Source organism: Micropterus salmoides, unplaced genomic scaffold (genome assembly GCF_014851395.1).
Source record: "Micropterus salmoides isolate LMB-PRFRI ecotype aquatic unplaced genomic scaffold, ASM1485139v1 Ms_hic_scaffold_15, whole genome shotgun sequence".
Classification (NCBI taxonomy): Eukaryota; Metazoa; Chordata; class Actinopteri; order Centrarchiformes; family Centrarchidae; genus Micropterus; species Micropterus salmoides.
This window is the reverse complement of record NW_024040596.1, coordinates 1714138-1737323: the sequence shown is the minus strand read 5'-3', so window position 1 is coordinate 1737323 and position 23186 is coordinate 1714138. Positions and strand designations below refer to the sequence as shown.

Sequence of the window (23186 nt, the reverse complement as noted above, 5' to 3'; positions counted from 1 at the left end):
AGCCTCCAGTGAGAGCGAGCTGAGCGGGAAGCGTCCCCAGCGTGTTGTGCATCTACTCTAAAAAAAAACAACACATAAATAAATAAAGGTAGAAACCTGCTGATTCCCTCTTCTCAGCCTCAAGTTCATCCAGGTTGGTTGTCTTCTTTTGTTTTTCTGTGCAGCACACACAAGGTCAACCAGCTGACAACGACAGTCTGCCTCCATTTTTGTTTTTGTCTGAAGTCCCGTTTAATCACACGAGATTGAGACTGAGAGATCCCTGACACCGTCACTTTTAAATCGTTTAGTCCAAACGCAGAGTGTGTAGTCCTGCGTCTGGACTGAACCGTCTGGTGTGTGCGTTTTTAAAAGGTTCAATGTAAAAGTTTTAGTGGCATCTAGTGGTGAGGGTTGTGAATTGCAACCAACTGCTCAGTCACCGCCTGGGCTGGACTGGGACAAAAAAAAAAAGAAAATACAAATTGACTTTTAGAGGTGTGAACGGATGACGAGGATCCTGTATTTCAAGAGGAATGAAGGAAAACAATTAGAGAAAGGTTATATAGATAAATATAACGCATCTCTTTATTCTGTTTTTATTTTACTTCAGATTTAAAGATGTTAATCTAAGCTAAGCTAACCACCTTCTAGCTGTGAATGGATCTTCTCATCTGACTCTCAGCAAGAAAGTGAAAAAGTGTGTTCTTTCCCAGACTGTCAAACATGAAACATGAGAAACACAACAATCCCACACGGAGGAAGAACTGCTGCCCTTTCACAAGCTTCCATTTTTTCTCTTAACAACAATTAAAACGTCAGAGAGGAAATAAATGAAAGAGAAGTTTAAAACTTTTACTGCGTATAAAAAAGGGACGTGGGCTCTGGTGGTTCCCAGCACTCTTTAATATTCCCGGGTTTACAAGACAGGACTGAGTTTCTCGTTGGGGTCTGAAACAGTCCGGGACCACAACAGTGAGGAGGAACGCCCAGTTTTTATTTTGAAAGAAGTCGGTCCAGCTGCTGTTGGCCTGTCGCAGGACAATCTGCTCACAAATCAAAACCCCCAGCTTCAACTTTAAAGACTTGCTGTGATGCAGAAAACACAAACTGCTTTGTGTGTTGGGTCAACATGACAGTCGGACCACAATGCAAAGGCAGCAGTTATTTTCATCATCACAAGTTTCTTCTGCCTGTAAGTTGTGAGAGAAAACAGTGAATAGTGACGTCTTCAGATGTCTTGTTTTGTTCAATCAGGGCCCAGTTGTTCAAAAGTAATCTGATTGGATTGCATCAAATCTGGAAAATGGGTTGTTAAAAAGAAAAACAAGTTCTGAAATCGGATCAGATCACCTGATCCAGTCCTGGTTGTGATCTGGATCAAACCTTCAGTTTGTGTTGTTCAAAACCTTTTAGTAGAATTGGAATCCCTTTGATCCAAAAAATCAAGTTGTTCAAAAAATATAATCTGGATCAGAATGATCTGGATTTGCAAATCTCATGTTTTGCTATCCAGGATCATGTATTTTAACTATTGGACTATTGAACAGCACTCAATATACCCAGAGAGCAGCTTTTAGCTTTTAAGAGGCGATATCCTGATCTGATCTCAACTCCCCAACACACGCTGAAATCCACCTTGCAACAAAATAGTTTTAATAAATTTTCCGTCAGTCAACTCTGAGCAGAACACAATTTTACTCGCCGACTTTGAACACAATATTTAACAACTCAGTCTACAACTTTAACGTCACGACCGGAGTCAGAGAGAGGATCAAAAGAAGGCTAATGAGACGGACACAGAGCAGCCTTTCATTGGTCACTTAGTCGTCACAGAGCTAATCACATCCAGCTCGTCTCCCAGTGAAGTTAATCTGTGAGCGTGGGAACCAACATCAGACAGAACCGTTCTCACCCTGCCCACGAACAGGACCGCCCAGAACCACAACAGCTACTACTACAACTACTGCCAAAACTACAACAGCTACTACTACAACTACTGCCAAAACTACAACAGCTACTACTACAACTACTGCCAAAACTACAACAGCTACTACTACAACTACTGCCAAAACTACAACAGCTACTACCAGAACTACTGCCAAAACTACAACAGCTACTACTACAACTACTGCCAAAACTACAACAGCTACTACTACAACTACTGCCAAAACTACAACAGCTACTACCAGAACTACTGCCAAAACTACAACAGCTACTACCAGAACTACAACTACTGCCAAAACTACAACAGCTACTACCAGAACTACAACTACTGCCAAAACTACAACAGCTACTACCAGAACTACAACTACTGCCAAAACTACAACAGCTATTACTAGAACTACAACTACTGCCAAAACTACAACAACTACTGCCAAAACTACAACAGCTATTACTAGAACTACAACTACTGCCAAAACTACAACAGCTACTACCAGAACTACAACTACTGCCAAAACTACAACAGCTACTACCAGAACTACAACTACTGCCAAAACTACAACAGCTACTACCAGAACTACAACTACTGCCAAAACTACAACAGCTACTACTAGAACTACAACTACTGCCAAAACTACAACAGCTATTACTAGAACTACAACTACTGCCAAAACTACAACAACTACTGCCAAAACTACAACAGCTACTACCAGAACTACAACTACTGCCAAAACTACAACAGCTACTACCAGAACTACAACTACTGCCAAAACTACAACAGCTATTACTAGAACTACAACTACTGCCAAAACTGCAACAGCTATTACTAGAACTACAACTACTGCCAAAACTACAACAGCTACTACTAGAACTACTGCCAAAACTACAACAGCTACTACTAGAACTACAACTACTGCCAAAACTACAACAGCTACTACTAGAACTACAACTACTGCCAAAACTACAACAGCTATTACTAGAACTACAACTACTGCCAAAACTACAACAGCTATTACTAGAACTACAACTACTGCCAAAACTGCAACAGCTATTACTAGAACTACAACTACTGCCAAAACTACAACAGCTACTACTAGAACTACTGCCAAAACTACAACAGCTACTACTAGAACTACAACTACTGCCAAAACTACAACAGCTACTACTAGAACCACAACAACCTCTAAAACTACAACAGCTACTACCAGAACTAAAACAACCTCTAAAACTACAACAGCTACTACCAGAACTACAACTACTGCCAAAACTACAACAGCTACTACCAGAACTACAACTACTGCCAAAACTACAACAGCTACTACCAGAACTACAACTACTGCCAAAACTACAACAGCTACTACTAGAACTACAACAACCTCTAAAACTACAACAGCTACTACCAGAACTACAACTACTGCCAAAACTACAACAGCTACTACCAGAACTAAAACAACCTCTAAAACTACAACAGCTACTACCAGAACTACAACTACTGCCAAAACTACAACAGCTACTACCAGAACTACAACTACTGCCAAAACTACAACAGCTACTACCAGAACTACAACTACTGCCAAAACTACAACAGCTACTACCAGAACTAAAACAACCTCTAAAACTACAACAGCTACTACCAGAACTACAACTACTGCCAAAACTACAACAGCTACTACCAGAACTACAACTACTGCCAAAACTACAACAGCTACTACCAGAACTACAACTACTGCCAAAACTACAACAGCTACTACCAGAACTACAACTACTGCCAAAACTACAACAGCTACTACTAGAACCACAACAACCTCTAAAACTACAACAGCTACTACCAGAACTAAAACAACCTCTAAAACTACAACAGCTACTACCAGAACTACAACTACTGCCAAAACTACAACAGCTACTACCAGAACTACAACTACTGCCAAAACTACAACAGCTACTACCAGAACTACAACTACTGCCAAAACTACAACAGCTACTACTAGAACTACAACAACCTCTAAAACTACAACCACTACTAGAACTACTATGACTGACAAAACTACAACTACTACTAGAACTACTGCCAAAACTACAACAGCTACTACTAGAACTACATCAACCTCAAAGAGTACAACAACTACTACTAGAAAAACAACAACATACTACTACTAGAAGTACAACTACAACAGCTAATACTAGAACAATTAGGCCTAATAAAAACCAACAACAACAACTACTACTAGAGTTACAATAACCTCCAAAACTACAACAACAACCTCTAAAACTAGAAACTACAACAACAATTAGCTAATATAGAACTACAACTTCTACTACTGCCAAAACTAAACAACTACTACTAGAACTACAACCTCTAAAACTACAACTACTACTACTAGAACTACAACTACAACTAGAGCTACAACAACCTCTAAAACTAGAAACTACAACAGCTACTACTAGAACTACAACTATTAGCTCTGGACTGATACAACTGCTGATATTAGCTGATTGCCGATAAATGGAGTAAATCTCAGCTGATAAAAACAAGAACTTGCCTCCAGAAATGAAGTCAGAAGCTTTACAATAAAAGAAGGTATTTAAATGTAGTTTTCATATCAGTAATAATTATAAAATATTAAATTGTTGCTATGTTGTCTGTAATAAGTAGCCCATAGTAAAGGCATCACTTTGGCTAATCATGCAAAGCTGTGTCAAAAAGGACAGGCTCCTATTCTCCCTGAAAGAGTGACTCCTCCTATCAACACGCGATCTTTGGAGCTCTGTGCCTCGCCGCTGAATTGACAACCGAGTGAGTCCTCTTGTCGCCGGGCGATCTTCGGCGCACCGGGCTCTCCTCCTCCCAGCAGCGAACCAGGATTTACCGTGAACCTGCCGGTGTCACTGCGCGTTAACTCCACAAAACGGCCGTGCGGGAGTTTCTGCGGGATGCGAACATGTTCTGATTCACGCAGCGAGCGATGAGTGAACGCAGCGCCGAGGGGACCGGAGCGGCGGAGCGTCTGTTGACTTCGGGCTGCCGAGCTCCGCTGGTTGTCGGACAGGTCGGAGGAGGATGGAGCCGAGGCTGAGCGGGGATGGCGAGCCGTCCGTGTCCCGGTTCCTCGGCCCTGCCCTCGTCTTCTCCGTCCTGGTCGTGTTAGCGAGCTGCCACGGGACGTGCAGACACCGAGCCCCCTCTCCCGGCGAGGTGAGCCCATGAGCTAAGCTAAGCTAACTAGCACCGTGGCGGCGGATGGGATAAGCTAGTTAGCACGCTAGCTGTGTTGGCCATTCATTACAGTTACCTGTTTAGCTTGTGTGCTAATGTAACTGCTTTACATTATATCGATAATCCCTTTATGATGCGACAAGAACACTTAGCTTAGCATGTTAGCTGCACCTGCATGAGAGTAGCTAGCAAGCTAACAGGCTAAGATGAAATTACTTGGTTATTAATACATTTTACTGTGTTTAATGACAAAAAGCAGGATTTTCAGTGTCTGTCAGACACATTTAAACTGTTAAAAACACAGTTTATTCATAGCTATTAGCTTTAGCCTGTGTTTCCCTAGCAACAACAGAAATAACACTTCCGGCTAGGTTTCTTCAGAGTAAAAGCACCAGCCGTACAACGCTTACAAACTTTTTTATGTGCTGAAAATTAATAACATGTAATATAATGAGTCGACGCTCCCTTGCAAATAAATTGTGAAATAATGCAAACTTTAATTACTAACCAATACTGGATTTTCGAGGCAGATATTGATTGTGGATAGGTTAATAGGTCAGATTAACATAAATACGTAACATATAAAAAGGAGTAATGATTAGGATGCAGTGAGCATTGTGAATCCTTCTGAGTAGACTGACAGAGAGGCGTCCTGTGTTTAGGCAGCTGCAGGACAAAGAGTTTCTGCATCCCGCATTTTATAAAAAGATTGTATTCTGCCCAGCTTCAACCTGGAGCGCTTAGTGATTGTAAAAAAACAAACAGAAACAGTCTGTCTGAATGTCTGGTTTCTTGTCTTTTCTGCGGGCGTCTTGTAGGTTGTCCATCATGTGTACTTGAAGCCCGAGCGCTTGATTAAGAGAAGCTCCCCCGACGACCTTCAGCTGAAGATAAAGATCATCTACGACTACAGTGTTGACCAGTGAGTAGGGCACCTCACCTTACGATTCACGAGACATGGCCCACGAGACAGTATCCAGATACAGCAATTCTGAGATATCGGTATTTTGCTAGACAGTAATGACACGTCACGATATCTGTCTAGCTATAAATACAAAACGCCCGTGAAAAGTTTTCTCTCTTTATTCACTGCCAAGTCCAACCTGTCAGAACGCAGCGCAAATCTGCAACGCTCTGGTTTCATTCTGTAAATTAAAATAACAGAACTATAGAAAAGTTATCATAAAAACATTTCTTTATAATAGACACATTAAATGCATTTTTAAAATAGAGCTGAAAATACAAACTGCTCCACCTAGTGGTAGCTGTATTTTTAGGCCACTGGGAAGTTTGGGTTTGAGCTGTAGCTGGTCAGTGTCAAGTGCTGAAGAAGCCTGAGATTTTATAGTTTCTCAATGAATTAACTAAAAGCTTCTGACTTTATTGTGTGTTTAGCCTTTTGATGGTTTTTGTAGTTGGGACATCTCTTGATCGAGGCGCCACTTTTATATTTATAAGCGATAAAGAAGTTGAATCAATCAGTTTGGCATCGGTTTGTTTCTCTGTCTCTCCCCACAGGCTTCCTGCAGACCAGAGGAGGCTGGTAAAGGTGAGGAACACCTGCAGCACTTTGTAACAGTTACAGAGAAATAAAATGCAAACCTATAAGGTGACACACTTTGCTGAACGGCTGTAGCACCTGTGGAATCACACACAGACTTCTTAAGGACTAATTAACATTTCCTCACTGGGAAAACATTTGCAAAGCCGATTTAAAACACTTGTATTTTTCCATCAGTGATGCTGCTAATGTGTGTGTGTGTGTCTCTGCGCAGGATAAACTGTTTCCTCAGGCCATCGATTACCTGCAGAGGGCCTTCAGCGTGAGGCGCAGGGTCGGGCCCGTGTTGCTCAGCAGGTACGTGGCCGGTCCGTCACGATGTTCCCACCTCTGTACTACAGATAGTGTGTTTGTTCTCTAACTGTTTCTGTCGGCTCAGACAATGTGCGACCAACCAGTACCTGAGGAAGAGAGATGACCCTCATCGCTACTGCCAGGACGCCTGTGCCGACGTGACCCGGTGCGGCCCCGTCATCGTACCGCAGCACCACCTGCAGGTCAGGATAAATGTTACACCTTAACCGTAACAACTTGTTGGGCTAAATACTCCTCGCTTAGAGTGTGTTTTGTGGTCATAGTTGCTTTGAAGACATTACACGTCATCTGATTTCAGAGGCTGAAGTAAAGTTGAATTATACAGAACATTTCTAGAGAAGACGTCACGATGCGCTTCACAAGTTGAGCAACATTATGTGAGATGTGGTTTTTTTTTGTGATTTGGCGTCCCGACCGTTTCAGAGTGTAATTCACCGCTATGGTAAATAAGGACAGCTGTACACGTGCATTTGTCATGATTACATTACTTATGATCAAAAACCAGCGGTCACAGTCGATATTGACTCCCAGCTGTGTACAGCGTGCTAACCTCTACAACCCAGCTGTATTCTAACATTAACATAGCTCTCCTTATCAGCTAGGCTCCTCCTGCTTCACTAATAACTTTTTTAAAGCTGCGTCTCCAACATTGACAGCGTTGTGTTGGACTGATTTGTGCAGCGGTGTTCGAGAGAGAAGAGGTGCTGAGCGAATACATGTGCTGTATTGTGGCAGGCCGCCATAAATAAATCAGTGTATGGGAATATGTATATTGTATATTGTACGTGATGTACTCGTTGCCGAGTTTTTGTTGCAGTTTTTATGGTTGTTGTAAATTTATAAAGATGCTGTTTGTTCTGTTTTTGTACTTTATTCCACAGGAAAACTATATTTGTTAAGATATAAGATGTTCGCAGTAACCAGGCAAAAGCTGCTGTGGTGTAAGTCTGTAAGACAGAGGGAGGGGAATTTGTTTCCCATGTTTCCTGGCAATAAAATAAACAGTTGTCATTTCATGATATTTCTGTTAACTTTAACACTTAATACACTGTTTTTAGGACTAATTAAATAATAATGTATAATGCTACATGATAAATAAAAGGCTCCAGATAGACCCAGTGACCGGTGATCGGCCCAAAAAATCCTGATCGGAGCACCTCTAGTAAAGACAATAGAAATATCTGGTTATCATGGGTCAATCTGATATTATGGCTACAAAAAATGGATCCAAGCGTAGCATATACAGAGAGAAACAAAAGTGGTCCTAAGGTTGATCCCTGAGGGACGCCACAGGAAACGAGGAACCAAAGATCTTCTGCTGTTGAGCTGTGTGCTAAGGCAGTGCAGGATTTTGATGATGATTGATCATGAAACGCTCTCACACTCGTGTATTCCTGTCCTAGCAATGCAAGGTGTGCAGCGAATCAGGGAAGTCTTGCGGCCCCTTGGGGCCCCCAGATGGCCCCGGAGTGGAAGGGTCCGACTTTGTGCTGTACGTCAGCGGCATCACCACGGAGCGCTGCGGACAAGAGAACATCGTGGCCTACGCTGCTTACTGTCAGCTGGAGGCGGAGCTGGACAGGTGAGGAGGACACAGGAAGTCACGGTGGTTCAGACAGTCAGCTGTTAGTCAGGTTTGGTGATGTATAATAATAATAATAATAATAATAATAATAGGGATCAACCGATATGTGTTTTTCCTAGGCCGATACCGATTATTAGACCAATGGCCGATATGTGGAACCGATATACATTTGCTGTAAAACTTTTAATGTAATAAATAACTAAATTAAAATAAATAAAGTTGTCATGTTTAATCTTTTAAAATAGTAAATTAAATTAGAGATCCATCCCAGAGATGGACTTGTTAACTATGAGTGATAAATTATCATATACTTTGTCTTTAGCGGCTGCCATTTATACTGTATTATTTATTGTTAGGACTTTATTGATACTATTTGTTGGTTCTTTTCTTTATCAGTCCTCTAATTGTTTTTTCATTACTAAATAATTGCCTTTTAAAAATGTCAAAAAATAATAAATTCAGAACAGTAATCAAATTTAATATTTTATTATAACTGTTTTCAGAGCAACAGAAGTAAAGTTTACAGCAGTACAACAATATAAAATCAGTAGCTCACTGGAAACAAATGGTTAAATAAACTATATTCCTGACATGAGTGTCCACCAAAGCGTTTTTTGCCAGCTGAAAACGCCACCTGCTCTTCTGCGAACGCCTGGCTGGCAGCACAAGGGTGCGTTTAGGAGTTGCAGCGTTTTTTGCCAGCTGAGATGCTTTGGTTGCTATGATGCGTAATGTCCGTGGAGGTGATGTGCTGCAAGTAGGCTGCTTAATTTGACCAAATGTAAAAATGTCACCACACAGTAAGGTAGGCCTACTTGCTCTGGCCCTTGCTCTGCATGAAGAGAAGGCTTAAACATGTAGAGCGAGGAGACGGAGAATGAGAACAGAGCTGAGATGGCTCGCTGTGCGACTGCGCTGTGATTGGACGGACTATATTAACTTCTGCTACGAGAACGCTGTGCCCGCCAGGACTGTACGGTGCTTCTCAAACAACAAGCCGTGGATTACAAAGGTCTCTTAAAGGAGAAGAGGAGAGCTTTCAGATCAGGGGACAAGGCTGAGCTGAAGAGGCTGCTGCACACCACCGGGACAATGCACTTCCTCAGCCTTTCACACCTCCGGCTCACCTCGCCTCTCACCCACCCCATCCCCAGACGGACGTCTTCACGCCCCCCTGCCCACCCCTGTCCTTCACAGCAGCACAGGTGAGACGGGCGCTAAGGAAGATCAAGGCAAGAAAAGCAGCAGGTCCAGATGGCATCAGCTCCAGGCTCCTGAAGTCCTGCGCAGACCAGCTGTGCGGAGTTATGGAGAGGATCTTCAACCTGAGCCTGAAGCTGGGAGTGGTACCACAACTGTGGAAGACCTCCTGTGTGGTACCGCTGCCAAAAACACTGCACCCTAAAGACCCCAACAGCTACAGGCCGGTGGCTCTTACATCACACCTGATGAAGACGCTGGAGAGACTGGTCCTGCAACACCTCCGCTCCACAGTGGGCCCCTCCATGGACCCGCTGCAGTTTGCCTACAGGCCCAACATCGGAGTGGAGGACGCTGTCATCTTCCTGCAGCATCGTGCCCTCGCCCACCTGGAGAAGCACCATCCAGCCGACGCTTCTGAAGGACAAGCTGGAGAGGACTGGTGTGGACCACCTGCTGTCACAGTGGGTCCTGAACTATCTCAGAGAGTGGCCACCTCACCTGGACTCACAACACAGATGCTCTGTACAAGAGGGGTCAGAGCAGACTGTACTCCCTGAGGAGACTGAGGTCCTTTGGAGAGACAGGGCCCCTCCTAAAGACTTTTTATGACTCTGTGGTCACGTCAGCCATCCTCTACGCTGCGGTCTGCCGGAGCAGCAGCATCACTGAGAGTGACAGAAAAAAGTTGGACAAGGTGATCAAGAAATCCAGCTCTGTCCTCTGGACTCAGTGAGGGAGGTGGGTCAGAAGGGTCCTGGCTAAACTGACAGCTATGCTGGACCATGAGTCGCTCCCCCTGCACTGCACCCTGCCAGCCCTGGAGAGCAGTTTCCACCCCCGCTGTGTGAAGGATACCGCAGATCTTTCCTTCCAGCGGCCATCAGACTGAACAAGGAACACCGTTGACTCTGTGCAATACATCCCATGTGCCATTATTACATCTGTGCATAATTTTCATTTGTGCAATTTTACTAATTCATGTGCAATTATTGTATAATACAGTTTGCTATATCTGACTTACGTGCATTTTCCTTCTACAACACTTTTATATTACCATTATTTATTTATGCTGCAGGAGACTGTCCTGTATAAGGCACAGTCTGTTTAGTCTTATTTAATGTATAGTAACTTTTACTGTAAGAACGGTACTTTCTTGTCTGACACTTGTTTATGCTACTTTGTACACTCATCTATCTCTGCTCTTGTCTTTGCTGTTGCAAACCGCAAAGACAAGTGTGGGACATTTGTGGGACAAATAAAGGTTTTCTTATCTTATCTACACTGATCTTCGCTTAGAGTGTGTGTATTTGTGAAGCTCTGCTGAGACGGGAGGAGAGGGGCTGCAGCGTGGTGGCGCGCTCGTTGTATTGGCTACTTCCGCATAGTAGTCAGTGTTGATAGGCTGTTACTCGTGACTTGTAACCAGTCAGCTAGTAGAGTAGAGAGGCAGCTGCATCGGCTGTCTGTTGATGATGACCACCAAAAATGCTAAATATCGCCACCGATTATTGGTCAACCCCTAAATAATAATAACTTGATTTTTGTGGCGCTGCTAACCTCATGTGGCCCCTATTTTCTGTTTCCTCCAACTCTAAACCGAGTTGACAGGAAGATGTGTATCATCTGCATAGAAATGAAACCATATATGATGTCCACTAATTATGAGATTAACAAGATACCCTCGTTATCGTGGGCAGGCTGTCTAACTGACTCTGTGGTTCCTCATTCAGACCTGTAGCGGGTTATGCCAACCTGTGTCCTGCGATGATCTCCTCTCAGCCTCAGGAGTTTGAGGGGATGCTCTCCACTGTCAAACACGAGATCATCCATGCTCTGGTCGGTACAACATTTTTCTTTTAATCTTCTGTCAATATTGTGCTTTTCTTGTTGTAAAGAAACTTTCTGACCGAGCTGCTGTCCGGAGCTGTCTCAGATAACGCTGATACCTACCTGTAGCCGTCAGTAGATTATTGGGGAGGGCTGGTTTTTCACTGTGTACAGTTCATGCTTTTCAACTTCATACAAGTATTAACTAAGACTGAATACCGGATGTGCACCATCTGAGAAGCTCCAGTGAAGATAAATAAATAAATTTAAATAAATCGTTGTAATCCCAAAAACCGCTCTCCACACGTCGCTGTGAAGCCATCGGTGACATATGAACAATCTCAACGCTGATAGGCTTTCGCGACTCAGCGTTGTGCGACTTTCTTGCTGGAGTTGAAAATATTCAACTCACACAAATTCCTTCGCGTTGCCTTTGCTTCGCCTTTGCGCCGCCCGACAGGAAATCGCGGCTCTACGCGTCTTTGCATTGACTTTGTATGTAAACTCACTGCCCGAACGCTCGCTTCTCTTTTGGTCTGGAAGCACCATAAGACTGTTGGACTCTCCGGCTGTCCGTCCACTCAGACCTCATTTTATTATGCGTGCAAAGTAGGGGCGAAAATAATAATCACCATTATTTAAAACAAAAACTCAATGACTAAGGAAACATTAATTATTTACTTAAAATCGTTATTGAAAATAAACATCAGTGAATTGCAGAGGCCTGTGTCAAAGTTCACCAAAGTTTAACTCAACATGAAAAAGTTGTGCAGATTTAGTTCAGACCAGCGAGTGAATCCACCGATCGTGGCGTCTCCAGTGGAATCAACTGATTTTGCTTTTTATATTCTGCTGTGACGGAACCTAACCTGTTGGTGGTTGATTTGTGTGAAGTGTGAAACCTGTGTGCTCTCTCTCCTCTGTGCACCAGGGCTTTTCAGCAGGACTGTTTGCCTTCTACCACGACGACGAGGGCAAACCTCTGACTCCTCGCTTCGCCAGCGGCCTGCCCGCCTTCAACGAGAGGTGAATACAGTTCAGTCTACCTGATGATAAGTAATCATCTCAGATGCATCGGGCATTGGATTACCGCAAATTCTCAAATAGCGGCTGTATTTTTATTTTTTTTTACCTCAGACAGAACCAGGCTTTTATTAGAGGCAGGCCTTTATAATGTCTCTACCTGTCTGGATGAATCCAGTATAATATTAGTTTCCACAGCACTAATTCAGTCAGTACAACCACAGAGTCTTGCAGCTTTCCTGTTAGAGGTGGGCTTTTAATGTGTTGCAGCTTAAAGTCAATCAGGACGAAAAAGAATTATGAACACTCACCGTATTTCTTCGTGCCAGCCTGGGTCTGTACCAGTGGAACGAGACGGTGATCCGGAGGGTCACCCGGCTGTGGGACATCAGAGGAGGAGAGATGGTCCGACACCAAGTCCACGTCCTGGTCACGCCCCGCGTCGTGGTGAGCAGCAGCTGCTTGTACAAAAACACATTTCCACTTGTGTTGCATGTGGTCACAATGCGTCTCTGAGCGCCTCCAGAGGTGGCGTTGCCGATCGGATCACAATCGGTGTGTCTCGGGTGCATTTACGCCTGTACTTTCATAAGGTCAGGCACTAACAGTCTGCAGTCCGATCACCCAAAACACGTTTTACTGCTGAATCCGTCTCCTCGAGCTGTGGGAAGTGAAAACGTCACAGACTAAATCATAGAAAATAATGGTGGATAATGGTCGTTGTCAGCGACCGAGCTGACTGTGTTCTGGTTGCAGGAGGAGGCGAGGAGACATTTTAACTGTCCCATCTTGGAGGGAATGGAGCTGGAGAACCAGGGAGGGACGGGAACTGAACTGAACCACTGGGAGAAGAGGCTGCTGGAGGTGACCACACCGTCTCTGTGACACTTTCCTGGATCACAATCTGCGTTTCTCCTTTTTTTTAAAAAACATGTTCTCTTCCTCCCTCAGAACGAAGCGATGACCGGCTCCCACACCCAGAACCGGGTGTTTTCTCGGCTGACTCTGGCCATCATGGAGGACAGCGGCTGGTACCGAGCCAACTACAGCCTGGCTGAGAGGCTGGACTGGGGCCGCGGCCTCGGCTGCGACTTCGTCATGAAGAGCTGCAAGTTCTGGATGGACCGCCAGAGGCTGAGGTCACGATCTCACTGTTACTCTTACATAAATATATATATAACTTATCTACACCTAAATGTGTCTGACGCTTTGAAACAACAGCTGAAGTTCATAAATAAATTTCTCACAGTCCAAACGCTGAAGGTCTGATTCAAAGACGAGTCAATCGTCTGATATTATTGATCTGACGTGAATGAAAATTTAACTGGACAGTGTGACTCCTCAAACCTGACGTGTAGATCATCTAGAGAGAAGAAGCTTCACTCTGTTGGAACTACAGACACACTCTGACTGATACAGCGGTGTTGCTACAGGGTGGAGCGTCTTCCCTCACAGATGATCTTTGGACGAGTTCAAACACAAGCTGCAGATTTTTTAACCTGACAGCGGACGGGATCATGAAGAGAGGAGAGATACACAGTTCAGAGCTGTGACCAAATCATATTTTACATTCACCGGCGGTGGAAGTGTAGAGACGCTGATGTGGCTCAGCAGAGGCATTAAAACCAAACTGAGCATTTAACTGGGTTTATTTTCACCGACCTGATCAATATCATGATCTGGAAGTGTTGTTTGATGCTCACGCTGCGAGTGCATGTGTAAAATCCACTTTAAAGAAAACAGAGACACACGTAAAAAAACAAAAACACACAATTATAAAAGTAATAAAAATAAATAAATGTGTTTCCTTTTACATAAATTGGTGCAGAAACTTTACCCAGAATGCAGGAAATGAAGCGTTTAATGAGCAGCTGGTAGAGATACCTGATGTTGAGCGTGTTTCCTGGAGACCAGATTTATTTTATTTCATTAACCAGCAAAGACTCAGAGTTTATTTAATTTACAGTGTAGACAGATTCATAGGTGTCATTTACACCACCACCACTTTTTAAAGCATAATTTGTTAAAACAAAAACATCCTGAAATGCAGCTTGCAGTCAATTAACAAATAAAAATGCCATTACAAAGGTTTATTTGCATTTTAAGAAAACATGCAGTGTAATTAAAATGTAGAAGAAACAAATGTGCACTGTCCAAAAAAGAGCTAAAAACAAACAAGCTGCTGATTCTAAAACGACCCCAAAACGTGCAGCAGCAGTCAGTAACTTTAACAGCGAGTTTCTTTTTGGCCAAGTTTCCCGTTCTCTCCCTGTGAACATGAAAAAAGAGGAGGAGAGACGAAATCAGGCCTCAGCAGGGAGGATGTTACAGGAGAAACAGATCTGGGAGCTGCTCTCACTTAGATTCTGTTAGATTCATATATTTTGACATTTCGCCTGTCGTCTGAATTTTGCGTTTCCTTTTACATAAATAAAAACATTTCCGCCTTAAATTGGTGCAGAAACGTTCACCAGAATGCAGGAAATGAAGTGTTTAAAGATCTAAATTTCCTGCCAGATATATCTCTGCATTGAGGAAATCTTTAAAACACTGTTGTCTGTTCTTGTGAACCTAATATTACGTATCGTGATGTCTCTTCACACCACTAATCTTGGCCACCACTTTTCAACACGAAGCGACGCCCTCGCCCAGATTTAATGTTAACTCGTATGAAGAGTAACGTTTCCTGCTGTTCAGCTCAGAATATGCACGCAAGAGGGAAAACAGATTATGTTGCATTTCAGGCAAATGGGATTCTCATCTGATTTGTTTTATGAAATTAGATTTTCAGCTTTTAAAAAAGTGAAGTGATTATTGAATGAAAACCTCCTAAATGAGTGTTTTGTTGTTGCAGACGTCACGCTGTGACTCCGTACTGCGACACGGTGCGAGCTTCTCCTCTGCAGCTCACCTGCAGACAGGACCAGCTGGCTGTGGCCGTCTGCAACCTGCAGAGATACCCGCAGGAGCTGCCCCGGGAGTACCAGGTACACCGGCAGCCGGGGGGCCGCACAGGGTTCAACAAGCAACCAAAGCTGTGGTCTGAAGATAATCAATGAGTTGTTACTATTCTCACATTTAAGAAGCTGGACGTCTGTTGGGATTCTAGCTAGAAAAAGATATTAGTCTTCTTTTGATCGACTAATCAGTCTACGGATTGTTTCAGCTCCGTGTTGTATTACTTCAATGTACTGGATATGATGTATTACCACAGTACTGTGTGACTATATGTGGTTTGAAGTAATAAATACTGCGGTCTCTGTGTGTGTGTGTCAGTACTTTGACAGGATCCCTGACGTGGCAGCTGAAGAGTTGCCGCTGTTCGGCGGTGCCGTGGAGATCGCCGACTTCTGTCCCTTCAGCCAGGAGTTCAGCTGGCACCTCAGCGGGGAATATCAGAGGAACTCGTACTGCAGAGTGTCGGAGAACCAGCCAGGTAACTCCCGCTGCTCCGTGCGCTCACACCACAAGGCGTGATACTCTGAGCTCAGAGGGATGATTTAAAGAACGTTTTTCGTCTCAACGAATCAAAACGATAACGTGAAACGGATGAATGAACCGACGACAGGCAGCTGGTCGGCAGGGAGCTAACCCAACGTTATGCAGCTGCCAGAAGAGTCGGTCCAAACATCGAAATCTTCCTCCAGAACACTTAAAAAAACATAAAAATGAAAAATGCAGGACAATAACTAAAGTACAAAGTAACGCCTAAAATCTACAGGCGTGTTTGATCGCTGTACCAGAACACTGACTCAGCTGATTAAGTGGACAATATTTGGGAGAAATCTGACAGGCAGCTGGTTAACAGACCAAATATTCACACATCCCTGTGATCACTCAGATGGAGGTGAGTTTTAAAGTCACCCAACAGTTTAATGTGTAACTAACAGTTTGCTTAAACACTTTATTTTTGTGCACAGCCGATTAAAAACTTGATTAACGTTAACTGTGAGGGCTGCAAGAACAGGACGTAGATTAAGTAATGATTTAGCTGCTAATCTTCATCTTGTGGCAGTTACAGCAGCTAACAGAGAGGCTGAAAGGAGAACGTTTACATTTACTCATGTGGCTCAAAGCATGAACAGAGCATCAAATACAGATCTACAACTGAGGAAGGAAGGAAGAGTTAACAGTAAAGATAATAAACACAGGAAGTGCACGTTAGCGGTGTTATCAGAGGAAGCGTTCTCTGCAGAGTTTTCATGAGCGTCTTGAAGTCAGAGAGCGACGCCGCTGCTCTGATGGTTCACTTTTACTCCGTGATCGTGAGGCTTTAGCTTCTGAATACAACCTTCAGATGCACAAACTGCAAAACTGTCTGCTTCTTTCTGAGACCACGTTTTCCAAATATTAGACAATATTTCTCCAGGGAGTGCAGAAATCGACATGGCTTAGCAAAAGGTCAATTGTCTGGGCCAATCAGAGGAGTTGTTTTTATGTCGTCATCGCGTAGACTTCTCACAAAATATTTAGATTTTGATACAAAATATAAAGCTATTTTCATCGACTCTATCAAATGGTTTGTATTTTCAGTACATGTGTGATGAAGACTGCCCACCCCTGACTGGTTTAACTGGAAGCTGTTCCCAGTGCTGTGAACGGCGTGTGTTTGTTTTCAGACTGGTGGAGGAACTACGGGGCGGAGCAGTACGGTCCGGACTCCGTGTGTCTGGCCCAGAAGTCGGCCTTCGTGATGGAGCAGTGCACCAGGAAGATGACGTACCCTGACTGGGGCTCCGGATGCTACCAGGTGCTGTTAAACTCTCTCTCCTCAGACCAATTTAAATCCTGCCTCGTCAGACCTGACGTCGCTAACCGCCGTGTGAAAACGCCGTTTCCAGGTGTCGTGCTCGGCTCAGGGCCTGACGGTGTACGTTCAGGATCGCTCCTTCCTCTGCGTCCGTAAGGGCCAGCCGCTGAGCGTCAGCGTGCGACTCAACGACTGGGTTTACAACGGCGTCCTGATCTGCCCCGCCTGCACCGACTTCTGCGCCGACTGTCCCCTCCCCCACCAGCTCCCGCCCATCAACGCCTCCAGGAGCGACCCCATTGGTCAGTGTCGCCTGTCCTCACTTTCCTGCACACACACGATGTCCAGCTGAAGCTTCTCTTGTTGTTACGTGTAAAGAACGTCTCTGAACCAACAAGCAAACATCTGCAGATAAACTAATGTCGTCACGTTATTTATGATCAGAGCTCCGTGTCCGATGTCACCGGGCTGGTGTAACTCAGAATGTCACTTTGCTGTGGACGAAACCTCAGAAAACTCCTATAAAGTGTTGAGACAGTTCGGTGATGATGTAATTAATTGATCGGTTGATTAAGCAAGTTGTTTCGGCAACCGACAACCTCACTAACTAACGATTATCAAGAGCGGCAAAAAGAAGGGAACACAGAAAAATCATTTTGAGTAAAAACATGAAAAAGCAAATATAAATGTAAAATAAAATAATAGGGAAGACTTAAATAATAAAATTAGATGAGAATAAAAATACAAAAATCAAATAGAAAGACTAAATTATTAACACTGGATGGAAACAAAAGTAAAATAAAAAAATAAAATAGAAAAAGACCCAAATAATAAAAAAAAAATACAGAAGTAAAGTAATAAAGTAGAAAAATAATAAAAATTTTAAATACAAAAGTAAAATAATAAAACAAGAATAATAAAAAAAAAATAATAAAAATACAACAATCAAATATAAAGACTAAAATAATAAAATTGGATCAAAACAATAGAACAAAAAGATTACAATTACATGACATTTAAAAAAATGTGTGTGTGTGTGTATATATGTATATAAAAATACTTTTTAAGGGAAACAACTGGGAAAGAAACTAATAGTTTACAAAAGGTTCAGATTAATTATTTAAAATGTTTTAACATGTGTAGAAAATGATGTGGGTCAGGACGTCTCTGCAGCACCACAGTGTCTTAACTTAAAATAGTATTTGGGTGCACTTCACCTTTAACAAACGTCCTGCAGCCACACGGTGTGAGATTTGGATGAAGTGTGAAAGCGACAGACGAATGCTGTGCTGTTCTGTTTCAGACCCCTGCTCCGGCTCCCCGGGTCCGGCCCGCGCTCTGTGGCTCCTGCTGCTCAACCTGCTCCCCCTGGTGGCCGGACTGCTGCTCTGCCACTGCAGCTGATGAAGCGCACGCTTGACTGAACTCTCCTCTGTGGATGTGGGCTGCAGAACTTCTGTTTCACTCCGTCTGTCCTCCAGCTCCAAAACACTCTTTTTACCTTTCCCATCTCCACTTGATTCCTCCTTCATCTCCCCTTCCTCAGGACGTCCGCTCCTCCCGACTCTCAGCACCGTCGGGGATCTTTGAATCCAGTGCAGCTGTATGGCAGCTCACCGAGCGGATGAATCCGCTGTCGTTTCCCATCGACACAAACACGCAGGACACGCAGAACCGGGTCGCCTGCTGCTCAGTAACAGGAAGTGGGCTGCAGGCCTGTTCACGACAGACCAGGTGTTGCAGAAACCGAAAGATCAGCGCGACGGTGACATCCGGTGGCAGCAGGCGGCAACGCTTTTAATCTTTTTAATAAAAACCTGTCGTGTTCGTATAAAAATGACACTTTTCTAAGATGCATTTCCTGTTCTGTACCGGGAGGCGGGTGGTGGAACCGGTTTCCTCACCTCCTCCCAACAGGTCCCTTGAGTTTAAATCCATTGTGTCCCGTCATGAAGCGACGTGAACCTGCAGCAGCGGTGCGACAGTTGAAGATCTGGGTCCAGTGCGGCTCCGTGGTCACAGTTCGAGGTCTCAGCTGAGGTTTTACATCAACGCCGGCTGCAGGTCCATCCTAAGAGGCTCCTAAATCTAATGTGTGGACAAACAAAAGTCCAATTTATACTTCTGCGTCAAATCTACGTAGCTTGATGCACACCGCCCCAAAAATTTAACTACACATTGCAGCAACGCAAACCGCAAGGACTGTGATTGGTTGCACCAGGAAGTGTGCTTTAAAGCCAATTACTACTTGCGGCCAAACCAGACGTCTGCCTAAAGACTTTTATTGTGAAAGGAACGGCGTAAATCGGTCCACAACATCGGTCTCATAGCATTTGGAAAGTGTAGAAGAGCCGCACGATTATTATTTTACCACCATTCAAGTTAGCGCAGGGCTAAACAGGAAGTTAGTCAACACGGCATTTTGGTGCTACAACTGCAGAGAGACGCCAACTCGCAGGTTTTAAATGCTCACGACGGCGTGGCCTAAAGGACGGCTCTGTTTAGGTGATGGAAGGCTGCGGTGAACCGGACTGCGTGGACAGAGCATGAGCCGCGCCGTCCAGTAGAAGGCAAGTACAAGCACGCCAAGCCGGACTGGGTCACGTCACCGACTGTCAACACAAAGCGAAGGCGTGGTTGCAGCAGGACCCTCCCTCACGAGCGGTTCAGACGTCTTTAACAAGTCACGTGCAGAAGAATCCCAGCCAGGGTCTGTCTGCTGGTGACTCCCATCATGCACCTCTTTGCTTTAGAAAGAGGCATTGAGCATCGGGTTAAATCCGCCGCTGCGAAGTCTTTAACTGTGAAACTCTTCTCGACCACCAACTAGGCGGAACCGGCGGCCCGCGTCTGGTTGTTTAGCGCCGCCGTACGAGCAAACCAATCAGAGAGTCTCACTGAGGTCTGCTGGAGGCTGTAACGAGCCGGCAGCAGAGATTAAGATTATTTTAGAGTTTGAACCCAGAGGAGAGGACGGCGAGAGGAAGAAGAAGCCATGCGCACACGTGGGGGAAACCCTGTTAGCTGTCAGTCATTAAAGGCTGTCTGCTTTCGGACAATGAAAACCTGAACAAGCCATAGTTCGATGATGATGATGATGAAGAGGTGACGCTGAAAACGTTTGTTGCAAAGATTCAATTCAACATCTGCTCGGCGGCAGCTGATGTCAGGACGCCACGGCGTTTTGACCCTGACGACAGCTTTTAATTAAGGTTATTGTAGTTTGACATTTTTCAGTATATTTTTATTTTCATTTCATTTTGACTTTTTGTTGTTTAATTTCAGTTTTAGATAGTTTTTAAAGCTAATTGGCTATTTTAGTTAGTTTAATGCTTCTTTTTAGTTTAGTTTCGGTGTTAGTTTTAGTCTTTGGGACGCTTTCTCCCGACGTTTGCCGCCACGATGCCAGGCGATGGGCGTGGGCTAAAAACTGGCACAGTAAAGTACCCGGGACTTTTTCAAGGAACTAAAAGGTTCGTTCAGCCCGTTAAATAACCGGCCGTATGTTCTGAGAAGTGAGTAGCCTCTACTCGGCCAATCAGACATGTTCAGCACTGGAAGCCCCGCCTTCCGATTAGGGCTGGGCGATATGACCAAAAATGATTTTTATATTCGATATCGATAATTATCACCATTAATGTCAAATCAAAATAGAAGAAACCAGATGATTCATTATTTAAAAACTTCTTAAATCTGAGGTGGAACTATTATAAAATCTTTCTCATCAGTAAATCTTTTTTCAGTTGTCCGTGATTCAAATGAATTAAACCAAATATTTATTGACGATATATTGAACAGTTATTAAGTTGTTATTGAGTAGTTTTATTGCCCAGCCCTCCTTTCAGAGTTCAACCCCCCGAGCTGAGACTGTTTTAGGGGTTAAATAAAGACCCTGATTTAGACCCTTCGGCCCTGTGAAATAAACTGACAAAGATGAAAACTAAACTCTCTAATTTTAGTTTATTTCAGTGAGTTCTGCAAAGTTTCAGTTATCAGTTTTTTTACGTAAAGCCTCGTTTTTATTTCAGGTAAAGTGTTGAACAGTCAAATCAACAGCTCGGCTTTTTACACGTTTCTTTTATTTCCTTCAGCCACTGAACTCACCCGGCCTGTATTTGGTGACCGGCCTTTAATTCCTTTTGCACCGAACTGTCGCTCAGCAGAGATGTGAAACAGGCTGCTATCGAACTGTTTATTTCAGCCAGTATGAATTTTACTTACCGGTAAATCTGAAATGTTTCTGTAAAATGAGCTGTGGAGAATCACATGTTCACAACTGGACCTCTGCTTTTAATTGAAGTTTTCCTGTAGCCGTGGTTTTTAGTTTTTCCTCTCTGCAGTCTGCACAGGGTCCCGGTTCGAGTCCGTCTCGGACCAGTGCCGAAGGTGAACCCTGTATGTGCTGCACAGTGGCGACTCAACGCTGCCAGTTAGGATGAGTTAAAAGCAGAGAACGAATTCCCCGTCTGGGATCAATAAAGTATATTTAAAATAATAATAATATTCAGGCTGCGTTCACAGACAGCAGCTCTCTGAGGTTCATCTTCGCTCTTTCATGTCTTTTCAGCCAGCTGAGAAGAGAAACCTTTCACCATTTCACTGTTCTTCACCTCCGCTGACGGTTATTTTAGATGAAAAGTTTGATGTTTAAAACAACAAATCTCACGTCTGTGTGACAAAATCATCTGAGACGTTTGACTCGTCCCGCGTTTATATGATGAGATGAAGCACTGATGCAAAAGAACTTATTCTATTTATCATCATGTTATGTGAAGGAAACATTGAGTTGTCGGCGGTCGTTCTGTCTTTGAGATGAACGAACGTGTCGAACTGAAGGAACTGCTTTGTTTGTTGTTTACAGTTGAACGTATTATTGTTGTTGTTGTTGACACGTTTAGCTTCAGACTGTACCTGGAGGATCTGACCTCGGCAGGCTGTCGACTTACTGTGACGACTGAAGCTGCACTGAGTTCTTTGCATTAAACTGATCTTTGTTGGATTTCTTTCTTTTTTTAGAAAAAGGGCTGCTTTTTAAAACAAATCAGGACGACAAACGTTTGTCTACCAAAATAAATGCTGTCTGTATCCCGGTGTCGTTGAGTCTTGTTTAGACTTAAATAATCAAATATCTCTCAGAAGGTATTAAACCAGTTGTTCTGTTTGTTTGCAGCTAATTATTGATCTGTTTGAGCATTTTCTTATTATTTTCAGGCCCTTCTGTGACACTACAGGTAAACACGCGTCGCTCAGTCTGCTATGAAACTATAAAGTCACCTGACGTCTCTTTGAGTTTAAAGAGACAAGAAAATGTGATTTAATGATTAGAGAGTTCAGTTTATGGATAAACGTCCAGCAGCAGCGACGTCACTGCTGTAAATACTGACACAAAACGTCTTTCTGACGTTTAGGAGAAACAGTTTAACGTCAGATTAGGGTGGAGCTTTCTGCTGAAGGTGTTCTCCGTGTAGGCGGAGCTTCTTCTCACCTGCAGCTGATGCTCTAAATTACAAACATGAATCATGTAAATCTTCACTCCCATCAGCAGTCACAACTCACAAACAATCTTTGCTTTTTAGGTCACATAAAACCTTCATTTAAAGGTCGTCAGTGGGATGTTGAGCAACAAAGGAAGTTGTTGCTCGTTTGCAGACTCAGTTCCACGGCGTCCACCCCCCCCCCCCCCCCCCCCCCCCCCCCCCCGGCCTCCTGCCTGCACCTGAGCAGCTGCTCGCCTTAATTGGTCCCGTTCAGTAAAACCCACTCAGCTGCAACTTTAACATTTATT

The 23186-nt window shown here is 43.8% G+C and overlaps 2 protein-coding genes across 2 annotated transcripts; one reads left to right on the top strand and one right to left on the bottom strand.

The window, feature by feature from the left end:
• Positions 1–418: 418 nt before the first annotated feature.
• Positions 419–4864, bottom strand: LOC119903614 (cysteine-rich C-terminal protein 1-like). The gene is made up of 4 exons (XM_038719855.1): positions 4827–4864; positions 2700–2761; positions 2379–2465; positions 419–435 (listed from the first exon to the last, which is right to left on the bottom strand). The coding sequence occupies exons 1-4, from the start codon at positions 4862–4864 to the stop codon at positions 419–421; spliced, it is 204 nt and encodes a 67-aa protein (XP_038575783.1).
• Positions 4734–22492, top strand: lmln (leishmanolysin-like (metallopeptidase M8 family)). Its single transcript, XM_038720006.1, has 16 exons — positions 4734–5116; positions 5956–6059; positions 6656–6686; positions 6913–6995; positions 7078–7195; positions 8417–8595; positions 11532–11637; positions 12560–12654; positions 12981–13098; positions 13408–13515; positions 13603–13790; positions 15506–15638; positions 15928–16087; positions 17271–17401; positions 17493–17703; positions 18705–22492. Exons 1-16 carry the CDS (start codon positions 4982–4984, stop codon positions 18803–18805), a joined length of 2001 nt encoding a protein of 666 aa, XP_038575934.1. The 5' UTR covers positions 4734–4981; the 3' UTR covers positions 18806–22492.
• The last annotated feature ends 694 nt before the right edge of the window (positions 22493–23186 follow it).

Excerpts from the sequence above, each read along its gene's own strand:
- LOC119903614 (XM_038719855.1), bottom strand. The coding sequence starts at position 4,864 with ATGTTCGCATCCCGCAGAAACTCCCGCACGGCCGTTTT. Across the intron at positions 2,762-4,826 it reads AACTCCCGCACGGCCGTTTT|TTGTAGTTCTAGTAATAGCT; the intron begins GTGGAGTTAACG and ends TTTTGGCAGTAG. Across the intron at positions 2,466-2,699 it reads TAGTTCTAGTAATAGCTGTT|GTAGTTCTGGTAGTAGCTGT; the intron begins GTAGTTTTGGCA and ends TTGGCAGTAGTT.
- lmln (XM_038720006.1), top strand. The coding sequence starts at position 4,982 with ATGGAGCCGAGGCTGAGCGGGGATGGCGAGCCGTCCGTGTCCCGGTTC. Across the intron at positions 13,791-15,505 it reads ATGGACCGCCAGAGGCTGAG|ACGTCACGCTGTGACTCCGT; the intron begins GTCACGATCTCA and ends TTGTTGTTGCAG. Across the intron at positions 15,639-15,927 it reads AGCTGCCCCGGGAGTACCAG|TACTTTGACAGGATCCCTGA; the intron begins GTACACCGGCAG and ends TGTGTGTGTCAG.